The sequence below is a fragment of the Neoarius graeffei genome, chromosome 28 (genome assembly GCF_027579695.1).
Source record: "Neoarius graeffei isolate fNeoGra1 chromosome 28, fNeoGra1.pri, whole genome shotgun sequence".
In the NCBI taxonomy this organism is placed as follows: domain Eukaryota; kingdom Metazoa; phylum Chordata; class Actinopteri; order Siluriformes; family Ariidae; genus Neoarius; species Neoarius graeffei.
The window spans coordinates 5676405-5691615 of record NC_083596.1 but is presented as its reverse complement, the minus strand read 5'-3'; the positions used below and the strand labels follow the sequence as shown (position 1 = coordinate 5691615).

The 15211-nt window shown below is 38.8% G+C and overlaps 1 protein-coding gene across 7 annotated transcripts in view; it reads left to right on the top strand.

The window, feature by feature from the left end:
* The window catches only part of znf618 (zinc finger protein 618), a 117780-nt gene that overhangs the window by 61705 nt on the left and 40864 nt on the right, over positions 1 to 15211 (top strand). For 4 of the 7 annotated variants that reach the window (XM_060912298.1, XM_060912297.1, XM_060912294.1 and 1 more), the window contains 6 exons: positions 4066 to 4326; positions 4423 to 4500; positions 7933 to 7980; positions 8103 to 8192; positions 9803 to 9880; positions 11032 to 11121. In XM_060912298.1, the coding sequence (XP_060768281.1) occupies positions 4095 to 4326; positions 4423 to 4500; positions 7933 to 7980; positions 8103 to 8192; positions 9803 to 9880; positions 11032 to 11121 (616 nt within the window). In that variant the 5' untranslated portion in view covers positions 4066 to 4094. Of the gene's footprint in view, positions 1 to 4065; positions 4327 to 4422; positions 4501 to 7932; positions 7981 to 8102; positions 8193 to 9802; positions 9881 to 9917; positions 10670 to 11031; positions 11122 to 15211 lie in introns of those variants that run through there. The other 3 variants (XM_060912299.1, XM_060912296.1, XM_060912300.1) reach the window with 2 other exon arrangements.

The window sequence follows — 15211 nt, the reverse complement described above, 5'->3', positions numbered from 1 at the left end:
GGAAAGCCCACCATGTGATGTGATGTGATGCATGACGTAGTATCTTGAATTGGGTCATGGTGAAGCAGGAAAAAATAGCAGAGAATTTCGGGCCACGTGGAAATAAATTCATTAATTGTTTATTTTAAAAAAAAACCTAATAAAATTGGAAGTCTGTGATTCGAATTCAGTAGCTTTCGGTCCACTAAACAAAAATAACTGGGTGTCGGGGAAAATTCTTTTTATGACCTGAACTTGAAAAATATGAAGGGCAGTGCAGCTTTAATAAGCCGATGTAAAGCCAAATAGTTCCAGATTCTTCAGTCCACTCCGGGCAGATTTGTAGGTAACCACCCCCCTGTTTGTAGGAAATTTAAAATGGCCCAATCAGATTCAGATTTCATCTCTTTGCTCATTAGATGAAGGCCAAGTGAGTCAGACTGCAGCTTCTATTTATTTATTTTTACCTAAAAACATTCATCTAAAAGCTCTCGTCTCTTTCCTCCCTTCGAATCCGTCCGTTCGTCAGCAGGTCATCTCCCCACTCCAGTTATTCTCCATTTAGCATTTAAGTGCGATTAAAAATAGATCGATGTTGCCGTCTGTCTGTCGACAGCGAGCCCCACGTCACGCTCGGCCTCAAACTACCATCTTGTATTTTCTCATGATTTATTCATTTGGCAGATTGTCTCTGAAGCCCTGTGAGATCTGTTACACTTAACAGACTTGGCATAACTCCATCCTCATTACACATCAATTAGTCACCATAAAACATTTCACTAATTAGGCTTTTTTAATTAAAGATGTGATCGACTAGCTTGAGCATTCTCAGCACTTTTTTTTTTCTTACCTTAGGTTTTTTGTTTTAATGGATATAATGTACTTTTTTGATTATTTTTAAATAAACAGGAAGCAGCCTTTTCTTTGATATTGTAGAGGATATGCCAAATTCATTATTTATTTATTCATTCATTCATATTAAATAAATAAATAAATATGCTGTCACAATATGGAACCGAGTAAACATTCGAGAAGCATTTTATTATATGTAATTTTTAAGGCACTTGGTAACACTTGGTGTGCTAATAATAATAATTTAATACTTATTTCACGCAGATTAACATTTAAATACGATCAAATGCGCATTAGACATTAATGAATAGCTAAATTACGAAGCACTGCAGAATATCTAAATCAAAACAAATTTATTTTGCTTATTGTCTAAAAATGGTTTCTCGTCGTGTAAATATTGCAGTTGCAAAATCAGTTCATATGGTTCAATAAAAGTTCATCAGAATATGATGGAAATATCTCCGTAATATTTTTATTAATGATACATTAAAGGTAGGGCGGCACGGTGGTGGTGTAGTGGTTAGCGCTGTCGCCTCACAGCAAGAAGGTCCTGGGTTCGAGCCCCGGGGCCGGCGAGGGCCTTTCTGTGCGGAGTTTGCATGTTCTCCCCGTGTCCGCGTGGGTTTCCTCCGGGTGCTCCGGTTTCCCCCACAGTCCAAAGACATGCAGGTTAGGTTAACTGGTGACTCTAAATTGAGCGTAGGTGTGAATGTGAGTGTGAATGGTTATCTGTGTCTATGTGTCAGCCCTGTGATGACCTGGCGACTTGTCCAGGGTGTACCCCGCCTTTCGCCCGTAGTCAGCTGGGATAGGCTCCAGCTTGCCTGCGACCCTGTAGAACAGGATAAAGCGGCTAGAGATAATGAGATGAGATTAAAGGTAGACCGCACTTAAGAAATGCTAAATGGAGAATAACTGGAGTGGGGAGATGACCTGCTGACGAACGGACGGGTTCGAAGGGAGGAAAGAGACGAGAGCTTTTAGATGAATGTTTTTAGGTAAAAATAAATAAATAGAAGCTGCAGTCTGACTCACTTGGCCTTCATCTAACGAGCAAAGAGATGAAATCTGAATCTGATTGGGCCATTTTAAATTTCCTACAAACAGGGGGGTGGTTACCTACAAATCTGCCCGGAGTGGATTGAAGAATCTGGAACTATTTGGCTTTACATCGGCTTATTAAAGCTGCACTGCCCTTCATATTTTTCAAGTTCAGGTCATAAAAAGAATTTTCCCCGACACCCAGTTATTTTTGTTTAGTGACCGAAAGCTACTGAATTCGAATCACAGACTTCCAATTTTATTTATTTTTTTTTTTCTAATAGAACAATTAATGAATTTATCTCCACGTGGCCCGAAATTCTCCGCTATTTTTTCCTGCTTCACCATGACCCAATTCAAGCTACTACATCATGCATCCCGCGGTGGGCTTTCCCCGTTCACGCAAGGCATTGTGGGATACAAATTTGAAACAGGAGAGAAAAATGGAGGACGTGAGTGTGCGAATGAAATGTGAAAGAGCGACTACAGTAACGGAAAGAAAGTGAGAAGAAAAGACGTTATGTTATATACGAAGGAAAGGAAACGCAGGACCAAACTAATAAATATCGGCGCTCAGCGAGCACCTCGGTGTGATCAGCTGTTCGTTTAGCGACAGATTGATGGAACTGTCAGTGCACGCTCAAAGGGAAACCTGTAGATGGCAGTAATGCAACACTGGATGCCAGCTGCTGTAAAACCCAAAAGAAGACGGTACAGTCACAGAATGGACTGATATTTTGTGAGATATTACAGAAATAAACATATTTAGTTTTTTCGCGGTCCGGTTTCCATCAAATCCTGCGCTCTGATTGGCTGGCGAGCGGGTCCATATCCTGCGGTACGGCCCCCAGTTATGGACCCTGGTTACGGACCTCTGGCGACTCGCTCGTTCACAACAACAACAACAACAAACATCGTAGCAATATTTGTCAACATTTATCTTTTTTTATAAGATTTATTTATAAGATTATCAAAAATCTTATAAATTTTTGCCAGCATTTCTCAGGAGAATAGCATTAATTTTACATCATGGATAGCGATAACGACAGTGTTCACAGTGAAAGCGAGTTTTACTCCCCTGAGGAAGAAGAAATAAAAGAAAACATTTCAGGAGAAAGCTAAAAACCTGTAACTTGCTAACGCTGAGCAAAAACATGGCTGAATCCTGAATGACTCCTATTTGTATAAATAGGGGACTACATAGGCGGCTTAAATGTAGTTTTTTTCCTGCCATGGAAGTGCACTTGTATACCGAGGAGGAAGCCATTTGCATTACAGCCGTGAATGAGGATTCAAAATGGCGGCTCGGCTCGGTTTTCCCTTTCGGGGGGCGCTCTCGTTTTCTGTTAGAATTTGGTAAAGAAAAAAATAACTTTATTATTTACCAGCTTAAGGTCGGTCCGTATGGTGAAATACCGTGACCTCGGCCTTGAATACTGACCTCGGCCCAGAGGGCCTCGCTCAGTACTTTCAAGACCTCGGTCACGGTATTTCACCATACGGACCTCCCAGCTGGGAAATAACATGGATATCACAATGATCACATTTCAGAGGGAACTAAATTTCACCAGTTTTATGAAATCGAAAGGCCGTCTCACTTTAAATATGATCTGTTGCAGGAAAATAAAAGTTGATTTTGTTTTTTCTTTAACAATATTATATGACCTGAATTTTTCATTTCTGAATATTTTTATTTATATTCTAACACCACAACAATGTTTTATTCATATTGATGTATAATGATGGTGTGATGCATGAACTGTGTGTAAAACATGGCTAGTCTTGAAAATGTGGTCTAGCGCCCCTAGTGGCTGGCTGCAGTATAACGTAGCTCCACCCATCCCTATGTGCTTCAGTGATGAAGTAGGTTTTGTTAATAGCTTTGTCACTTAATTTTAAATAATTATTTCCATGTACAGCACTGTTATTTTCCTCAGAAATTAGTTTTTTAAATGTTGTTAAAAGACTGTATATCGTAAGAAGGCATGCAACACTGACATCACATCCTGTCTGTTGAGTCCATATCCTTACGTATTTTGAATTTTTTTTTTTTTTGGACAACTGCAGTAATAAAAACTGATTAAAAATGTAACATTGGGAAAGGCTCGTTTACTTGCGCTAGCTACCTAGCTATGTAGCAACCTTGATAGCGATATTATTTCATTATTAACGATAGCTTCTTTTCTCCTGTAGTGTAGCTGTGGCTGAACCCCAGCAGAGCCATGAGCACTCAGGAGGTCCCCAACGCCAGCCTGAAGCAGGGCGACACGCCCACCGAGACTCTTTCCGCCCAGGCCGTCCCCGCCGCCTCGCCCAAAACCACTGGCCCTCAGGTGAAGGCCGAGCCCCGGCGCACGCCCACCTCCTCAACCAGCAACGGCAAAGAGAGCGACGGCAGCCTTCCTGCAGAGATCTGCGTGGTCATCGGGAGCCCTCGCAACTCCCAAACACAGGGTAAGGGTCCGTTTCTACGCTCCAAAGGATCGTGAACAGTTGGTTATTTGCAACAAGCTGCTCGGAGGTTTCTCACACTGCTTTATGTTCACACAGGCTCCTACGTCTGCAGAGTGTGTGGGAAGAAGTACAAGTATTACAACTGCTTTCAGACGCACGTCCGTGCCCACAGAGGTACAAATGAACTTTCAAGAAACGCCTCGTGGTTTAATGTTCCACACCGCGCCCTCAGGGTTCGCTTCCCTAAAACACAAAATGTTCTGTTTTTATAACAGAGATGTTTGCAATGTTGAGCATTCACTGTGACCTGCGTTTACGGATAAATACTATTGAGCATTTCAACTGGTTTTGTATATATAAAGGTTGAGATTGCTTACACTGTGAAGGATACAGATGTGTGCAAAAGTTTGTGCACCCCATGACTATTTAAAGAACACGGTTCAGGGGCTTCAAAGTTTGGGAGAATAGCAGGGTACAAATAATTTACAGCAGGGTGCAAAATGGTAAAATGTCTGCCAGCGGCAGACATAATGCACGCAAAGCGTGCAGGGATATATATATATATATAGATAGATAGATAGATATAAATAAATAAAAAAAAGAGAGAGATGCAAGTACGAATTTTTCATGGGGCGGGATGGTTTGGAACAGGTCATCTAAAATTGGGATAACATTTACCCGGGACGGGTATTTGAGGCGGGTCGTCTAGCTTAAGCTTGATTAGCGTTGTTACGCACGCCAGTGTTTCCCACAGAAATTTTGGAGACTATGGGGGAGGCGCGGGGCTTGTTTAAAATTGAGTGATATGTTAAATATCAAGTTATTACTGAAAAACTATTGATTAAAAAAACAAAGACGCTGAGAAATGGTCCTATAAACAACTTTACCAATATAAAAGATTACCAGGACTACAAAAATGCAGAAAAATAGGCTTTACTTATCCAAATGCACCTGTTGGTTCTAAAGTTAAAGTGCAGAGAACCTCACAGCACAACATGAAGTTCCCTTAAAATATAATATAAATGCCTCAGCTTTCATGGAAGAAAAAAAAACTATTAATACTAGTACTGTGTGCAGGCAGTCTCTCCTGAAGACTAAATTAAACAATAATTATAAACTAATCAAATAAATGGCTCAGGCTTCATAGAAGAAAAAAACAATTTGAACAGAATCTCACAGTATGATGCTGAAGCTGCCTAAACAATGGAAAATAAAATACCATTTTGGCAAAAACGTTGGCATCCATTAATTTCTTGTATTAAGTAAAAAAAATATGTTGCCAGATACTGCTGACGTTTTCCAGCCCAAAATATGTTCAAAACCCGCCAAAATGCACTTAAAACCACCCAATCTGGCAACACAGCTAATGGCTGCACTCGTCGAGGATGTAAACAAAGTTGACGCGGCAACGGACATACATGACATAGTGGATGTAATTTACGTTCACAACTTTTTTTGCCGTCAGAAATATTTAATATTAAATTTTGTGACTCGACTGACAATAGCCGGCGGCATAACAAGCCACAGACGGCGATTTGCCGCCGGTGACCGGCTGCTTTTGAGACCGCTGACGGTTACAGCAATAAGATATTTAGCATTTCCCCCCCACGCGCACGCACACCTTTTTAACGGATAGCGTCAATTAGTATACTGTACGTTAAGGCTGGAGAAAATAATTGGCACCTTGTGTCCCAGTGCGAAACGTTCTTTTTTTTTTTTTTTTTGACATTTCGGTTCCAAGTTTACCAGATGTCACGTGGCATCAGCTCAAGAGTTTGAGAGCGTGATAACCGCTTTCTTTCTCCTCAACATGCAGTAAAATTAACAGGAACCCTATTTCACGATTGCAATTAAAATTTTTAAAAATTAATTGAAATGAAATATTTCCTGGGTTAAAAAAAAAAACGCAACAAGCAAACAATCCAAATTGTGCGGCTTGTTGCGTTTTTTTTTTGTTTGTTTGTTTTTGTTTTTTACCCAGGAAATATTTAATTTCAATTCTTATTTTTTAAATTTATTTTCAATCGTAAAATAGGGGTTCCTGTTAATTTTACTGCATGTTTTGAGCAGAAATCTTTTTCATTTATTTTCCTTTCTCTGTTTTATTTTAAGTGTGTTTTAAAGTATAGAAATTTCATTTGTAAACAAATAAATATATAGATTTTGCTGCATGTTTTGGATTTGTTCTCTTGCTCCAGGAAACACCTTCATTTTATCACCTTTTTAAAAATTATTATTACTCTTTTTTTTTTTTAAACAAAAATACTTCATTTTATTTCTATGCCATTTTATTGTTAACGTATTTAATTTTTAAATTTCACTTATGAACGACTGGATGAATTAATTCATTCATTTACTGTTTTTAATTTAAATGTATTTAAATGATTTAAATTTTGAAATAGATTGCTGTTGATTTTGTCGCATAATAATAATGCTTTATTAACATTAAAACAAAATTTGGCTTTTAAAATGCTGAACTATCTATAAACAAAGATGGACACTTAATAAATAGGCGAAGGATATAATCAAAAATTTTTGAAAAAAGGGGGGGTTATTAGACATGTATACAGTCTAAAACAAATCTAAAGTATTGATAAACAGCACAGCAACACCAAAAAAACCCAATAATAATTATAATAAACAGCATATAAACACGGTGCAAAACTGAGCATCTGTTATGTGCTCGAGTAAAAAATAAAATACAAATTTACTGAGGTCGCACTGTTCATTAAAACTGGTCCAGTTTCTCACGTCTTCAGGAAGAGAATTAAATATCTTGGATGTCCGATTTTAAAAAAGTACCGGATCTCAGCGGCACCTTCAGCTCCGGCGGGCGCGTGAGATGAGCAGAGAGACGGAGCTGGTGCGTGGGGTTCTAACTGAAGATGATAAGGATGTGGATGGCTGGATTGTTGCAGGAAATATTTTCATTTTATTAAAAAAAAAATTACCAAAAATAATTTATTCTATTTTATTTATAATTTATGTAATGTTTGCAACATTTTTATTTATATTTTATCTTGCTTTCTTTTAATAGTAAAATCGAGGGACCTGATTTCACAAAAGGCACTATATCAACCAAACTTTATTATTATTATTATTATTATTATTATTATTGCTCTGACGACACACGCCAGACAGCAGGATGTTTACCATGACACATGTTTGTATTTAAATGATGTATTTTATAATCCGCTCAGTGCTGATAAACAGGAAGGCGGTTCATGTTGCACCCCTGAAGACGTCCAGGATATAAAATGTCCCTGTTTTATATTAGAGAGGACACGACGGTGTATTAGAGCCACTGTAGGTTTAAAAAAGGAGCTGAGCGAGGGGGTGGGGTGATATTCAGGAGAGAGGGGAAAAAAACAACTCAGAATATCCGAGATTTTTTTTCCCCTTGTAAATTTATGACTTTAATCTCTTTTTTTTTTCCCTTCAGAACATTTTATGACTTTATAATTTCAGAGAATATCAGAGTTTATTTTCCTCATATACCGTATTTACAACTTTAATCTTGGAAATTCCCTCTCACTCCATCGTAAGATGCTGTTTCATGCCATGAAATAAAGACTTAATTGACTTTTTCGTCTCTTTCTCGTGCAGAGTCGGAGAGCACCGTGCCCACGGAAGCGACGCCTCACGGCCCAAACAGTGAGTTCACTTCAGAGGAAATTTTACATTTCTGTTTGTTTGAGGAGGATATTGGGTTCAGAAGTGTGTGTGTGTGTGTGTGTGTGTGTGTCTTCCTTTCTGATATCTGTGTGTGAATTCAGATGCTTTCCGTTACACTTGTGATATCTGTGGGAAGAAGTATAAATACTACAGCTGCTTCCAGGAGCACAGAGAGCTGCACGCAGTCGATGGTGAGTTGGTGATTTTTGTTTATTTTTATTTATTTGTTTTTGTGTGTTCTCATCATAAGACTTTCCCAGCAGTTTTGCATTAATATCAAGACACTGTTTGTTAGTTTGTTTGTACAGACGTCGCCATGTTGTTTTTATTTTCGTACATCTTGGGAATGACTGACTGACTGACTTTTTTTTTTTTTTCCTTTCTTCCCACTCTCGATCTAATTTGTTTTGTTTGCTGAATTGAATCGTTTTTTAAATTTAAATTCTAATTAATTATTTAGTTGTATTTTTATATATATATATTTTTTTATTCTATTTTGTATTAATTTGCTACATTTTTTTTAATAATTATGCAATTATTTACGCCAGAATGAATTTCCACAAGAATTTCAAAATATTTTTTGTATTTGTGATTTTCTAATTTAAATATAGAATGTGATTTTTTTTTTTTTGAGAAATTAAAAATAATCACGTACGAATTTTACATATTTCCATCAGCAGATGTTACATTACAGTATACAGATGTTATATTCTATAAAGCGGTAAAAATGACTGCACTACACATGAACTTGGTGTCACGTCGCAGGATTTATATTGTATGCTTTTATTTCGGTGAAAAAGAAAACATTTGACCGCTTTTTTTTTTTTTTTTTTTAAAGGATAAGGCAACTTTTGTACAGTGTGTGTAATAGGAGAAAAACATGTACGTAATCAATTCCGTTAATTATTTCCATTATATATCGAACATGACAAAATATTTTTAACTTTGAAATCATGAATTGACACAGAGGAGCCGAAGTTGGAGGAGTCAGCCATTTTGAGATTGTGGGCAACTATAAACCAATCAGAATCTTTCGTTAATGCGCCTCCGTCTGATCTGTGACGTCACTGGGCCAATGAAAACAGTGTTTACAGACAGATCACTGTGATGACAGTAAGGAGTCCCGGCGGGTGGCTTGTATTCGATTCGTTTATATCCCGACCTTGTCAGCTGTCAGATTTATGTTCATGGACCCGGTAAGCTGGTAAATAATATTTATTTTTTTTTTTCTTTACCAAATTCTAACAGAAAACGAGAGCGCCCGAAAGGGAAAACCGAGCCGAGCCGCTTCGCGCATGCGCAGTAGGCTTGGTAGGACAAATCCAAATAGGAGTCATTCAGGATTCAGCCATGTTTTTGCTCCGTGTTTTTACTCGACCAAAGTTATACAATATTATGAGCTTTAAGTTGCATAAATAAAACCATTTGGTGAAACTTTGAAGAAGCGATTGTACTGGTTTTTTACCTTATTACCATGAAGCACTGAAGAGTTCTTTTCAGTGGTGGGCCGCATGACGTCACGCAGTAGATCAATATGGCGGAACGCGTCGTCGCTGAGCTCAGCGCAAGCCCATATTATTAAAAGTTAAAAGATACTGTTATGCGGTCTGTTCTTTCTCTATAAATTCCATGATCGATTACTTTATATATTTATCTCTCTATTTGTGGTGATTTTGTACAAAAGTTGCCTTTTCCTTTAAAGAATTTACATTTTAACGTAGCCTTCTGGCTTTGTCTTTACAGCACTTCAGAGACGCAACCTGCGTTAATCTGAATCTCCCGTTTCTGTTTTCATCTCCAGATCCCTACGATCATGTGATTCCTGTAGAGGAACCGAAGGAAGAGATCGAACCGTATCAGAAAATTGGACCAAGTAAAAGTTACTCAACTCTACTTGTGTTTTAAAATTTCAATTAAAACCAGGACATCGTGATGTTATTGAGGTGTTTTTGATGTTTTGCCTTCTGGAAGTCTGAGGCTGGTGTTGCTAAGAAGTAGAACACGCTAACAGAACGCAGTTTAGCATAACGTACACAGAGTTCACATTCAGGTAGGAGGCGTGGCCTAAAAGTGAAATTAGACGATCGTAAGTTCCAATGTTTTTTTTTTTTCTTTTTTTCCCTCTTTGTGTATTTTTACGTCACCCTTTTTATGACCCTGTTCATATTTTATATGTGGAATAAAACACTCAGCGTCATGCTGTTACAGGAAACTAATCAGTGATGAAGCTGACTTACTGTTACCACTGCAAATTTGATTATTATTATTATTATTTTTTAAAGAGCTCATCCTGAAGATTTTGTTCTTTTTATATCACAGCAAGTAGCCGCGATTACCATTTTTAACAAATGACGCATCATAATTTTTATCCATTTCTAGTTACCTTTAATATAGTGAAAGTTGGCTCCTGTTATCACGCATGTTATAGCAGCTATAAACAGTCTTTCTGTCACCAGCATCACTTTAATAAAATGCAGGGGGGAAAAAAATCAAAGTGTAAACTCGTCTGCCGAAGGAAATGAAAAACTTCGTTCCAGCTTTACCTCTGAATGATACAAAGCGCTGATACTGGAGACTCCTTCCGTAGATGTTACATCAACATCGACTGGAAAGAAACATCGCGATTACGCTGTGAAAATCAGTCAATCAGTATCCTTTATTTAATCAGGTAAAAAAAAAAACTCCTTGAGATTAAAATCTCTTTTCCAAGAGGGCAACATAAACATTGCAATAAGAATTATAACTGTACAACAGACACAAAAATACACCTGGTGTAACATTACAGATAAAATAATATTCATTTAAAATGCCATAAATGCTTAAACATATTTATTATTAGACGTAGAATGTGTGACAGAGAATCATTCAGTATCTTCTGACCAATCAGAATCGAGTATTCAACAACGTGTGTGTGTGTGTGTTTTACATTAACCTCGTTGCTCTAGTGGCTTTTTTTTTCCCCCCCTAAACTTCATGTTTATTATTTATTTGTTGGATCTGTAATGTGTCCTGTACTGATGCTTTTCGCAGAAACGGGAAGCTACACGTGTGAATTCTGTGGAAAACAATACAAATACTTCAACCCTTATCAGGAGCACGTGGCCCTTCATACTCCAATGAGTAAGATTTCTTTCTTCACTTCGGTCCGAGTCTGTAATGTGAGGAGTTTACCCGGGTGTGTACATCCTCGCCTCCTTAATATGGATTAAATTAACGTGTAAATACAAGCCTGCCGCTTTTTAAAACCGCTCGTTGCTCTGAGGCATGAATGTAGCGTCTCCTTGGTTCTCTGTCGCTCTCCACCGGTGGAGGATTTGTTCAGGGAGTTTGACATGGCGAGCTATTTAAAGTATATTCATAAAAATGGGTTAGAGAGATCGGATTGATGCTCTGACTCGGAGCTCGGATATGCAGGCTTGATCTATTTATTTATTTTCCTCCTGATCTGCATACGAGGCTCTGTGCAGAAATGATGCAAAAACGCCACAAACCTCCTCGGGACGGACGGAGCAGTCGGTCAGATTTTGTATCAAGGTTAATTTTATATATTTTTTTAATATCGTAATTAGCTGATTTTAACAAGTAGGTTCAACAACTAGAGAAATAAAATAAACCCCAAACAGAAGTTTGTTCGAGTTTCATCGGCTAGTTAATGAATTTGAATTTCTCCAAATTTGGACGTGCATCAGTTTTTCAAGTACGTTTTGATACACGCTTACCGCAAAATTGTTGTAAAAATGGTAACATCATGAAAGGCCGGTGCCTGCTACATGACTTTAGCATTATCTCATCTCATCTTATTATCTCTAGCCGCTTTATCCTTCTACATGGTCGCAGGCGAGCTGGAGCCTATCCCAGCTGACTACGGGCGAAAGGCGGGGTACACCCTGGACAAGTCGCCAGGTCATCACAGGGCTGACACATAGACACAGACAACCATTCACACTCACATTCACACCTACGCTCAATTTAGAGTCACCAGTTAACCTAACCTGCATGTCTTTGGACTGTGGGGGAAACCGGAGCACCCGGAGGAAACCCACGCGGACACGGGGAGAACATGCAAACTCCGCACAGAAAGGCCCTCGCCGGCCACGGGGCTCGAACCCAGACCTTCTTGCTGTGAGGCGACAGCGCTAACCACTACACCACCGTGCCGCCCGACTTTAGCATTATTATTATTATTATTATTATTATTATGGGGAAGCTATGACCTAATGGTTGGAGAAGCAGCTTGGGACCAAAAGGTCTTTGGTTCAAGTCCCTGGACCAGCAGGACTGGCTGAAGTGCCCTTGAGCAAGGCACCTAACCCCCAACTGCTCTGGTAAGAGTGGTGGCATACCTTGTCTGATTCGCCAAAGAAAAACTAAGGATGTGATTATCAGTTAAAACTAAAAAAAATATATTTATTATCATGAAGTCGTTAGCTCCTCATTGAGTGATCTTCGAGGCGCTGATATTTACAGGCATGTCTGATGTTCTCAGTATTGAATCGCGTCATTTTAACCCCTCTGTGATTAGTTGAAAGTACAGAGATGAGAAACAGCGACTGAGAGCCAGCAAGGAAATCAAATTCATCTCATCACGCGCAGCAGATTCGTGAATCCGGTTCATCATCGATCTGTTTGTGCAAGAACAAAATATGGACATGATAAGACCGTCAGTGACGGCGTAGCTCACTCCGGCCCCGTCTAGTCCAGAAGGAACGATCTAAAGTGGGTCACCTTGCGCAATAAATGTTGTAAGCTATATACACTATATACAAGCTATATATAGAAGCGATATCCACCCTAGGAATGCCGACCTATTTACCAGAAAGAATCCAAAACGGCGAGGAATTGACCGAGAAGAAGCGATTTTTGTTGAACTGCTGTTGAATTAAGGCTTAATTACAACCCCGATTCCAAAAAAGTTATGACAAAGTACAAATTGTAAATAAAAACGGAATGCAATAATTTACAAATCTCAAAAACTGATATTGTATTCACAATAGAACATAGACAACATATTAAATGTCGAAAGTGAGACATTTTGAAATTTCATACCAAATATTGGCTCATTGGAAATTTCATGACAGCAACACATCTCAAAAAAGTTGGGACAGGGGCAATAAGAGGCTGGAAAAGTTAAAGGTACAAAAAAGGGACAGCTGGAGGACCAAATTGCAACTCATTAGGTCAATTGGCAATAGGTCATTAACATGACTGGGTATAAAAAGAGCATCTTGGAGTGGCAGCGGCTCTCAGAAGTAAAGATGGGAAGAGGATCACCAATCCCCCTAATTCTGCGCCGACAAATAGTGGAGCAATATCAGAAAGGAGTTCGACAGTGTAAAATTGCAGAGTTTGAACATATCATCATCTACAGTGCATAATATCATCAAAAGATTCAGAGAATCTGGAAGAATCTCTGTGCGTAAGGGTCAAGGCCGGAAAACCATACTGGGTGCCCGTGATCTTCGGGCCCTTAGACGGCACTGCATCACATACAGGCATGCTTCTGTATTGGAAATCACAAAATGGGCTCAGGAATATTTCCAGAGAACATTATCTGTGAACACAATTCACCGTGCCATCCGCCGTTGCCAGCTAAAACTCTATAGTTCAAAGAAGAAGCCGTATCTAAACATGATCCAGAAGCGCAGGCGTCTTCTCTGGGCCAAGGCTCATTTAAAATGGACTGTGGCAAAGTGGAAAACTGTTCTGTGGTCAGACAAATCAAAATGTGAAGTTCTTTATGGAAATCAGGGACGCCGTGTCATTCGGACTAAAGAGGAGAAGGACGACCCAAGTTGTTATCAGCGCTCAGTTCAGAAGCCTGCATCTCTGATGGTATGGGGTTGCATTAGTGCGTGTGGCATGGGCAGCTTACACATCTGGAAAGACACCATCAATGCTGAAAGGTATATCCAGGTTCTCGAGCAACATATGCTCCCATCCAGACGACGTCTCTTTCAGGGAAGACCTTGCATTTTCCAACATGACAATGCCAAACCACATACTGCATCAATTACAGCATCATGGCTGCGTAGAAGAAGGGTCCGGGTACTGAACTGGCCAGCCTGCAGTCCAGATCTTTCACCCATAGAAAACATTTGGCGCATCATAAAACGAAAGATACGACAAAAAAGACCTAAGACAGTTGAGCAACTAGAATCCTACATTAGACAAGAATGGGTTAACATTCCTATCCCTAAACTTGAGCAACTTGTCTCCTCAGTCCCCAGACGTTTACAGACTGTTGTAAAGAGAAAAGGGGATGTCTCACAGTGGGAAACATGGCCTTGTCCCAACTTTTTTGAGATGTTGTTGTCATGAAATTTAAAATCACCTAATTTTTCTCTTTAAATGATACATTTTCTCATTTTAAACATTTGATACGTCATCTATGTTCTATTCTGAATAAAATATGGAATTTTGAAACTTCCACATCATTGCATTCCGTTTTTATTTACAATTTGTACTTTGTCCCAACTTTTTTGGAATCGGGGTTGTAGTCCATAACTTCATTAATAATTGTAATGAATCAAATCTGAGTAGAAGTTATATACGTCGTAGGTCCCCCTACCGTCTTACCAGAAAGAATCAAAATCGTTGAAGAATTGAGAGAGAGGAAGCGATTTGTGTGGAAACTGCTCATTAGGGATTGATTGATTAATTACTCCATATCTTCATTATTAATTGCAATTATGCAAATTTGGATAGAAGTTATATGCACCCCAGGCAGACCGACTTTCCTGCCAAAAAGAATAAAAATCTGTGAAGAACTGAGAGAGAAGAAGTGATTTTCGTGAAATGTGGACGATGGACAACACAACGGCAATAAATTCAACGCATGTCGGCCGGATGAGCTAATAATAATATAATAATGATCATGATTCTATAATAACTTCTTTGACAGGTCAAACCCAAATAATAAGTAACAAGTTTTATTTATACAGGGGACGCACTTCAGTATAGCTCTTCTCCTGGCGTACCGATAAAAAAAATTATAATCAATAGGATCATTACAATTATCTACAATATGATGTCAAACAATTATAATATACAATAGAGACAAACGGTTGTCAGGAACAGCAAAAATAAAAATGACCATGATTTCCTGTCAGCACACAGTATCAAAATCGTGGTGATATTTTTCTGTATACCCTGCCAGCGTCTCTCCAACCAATATTTCCTGAACATTATTAGCTCATCTGTCCATAAGGCC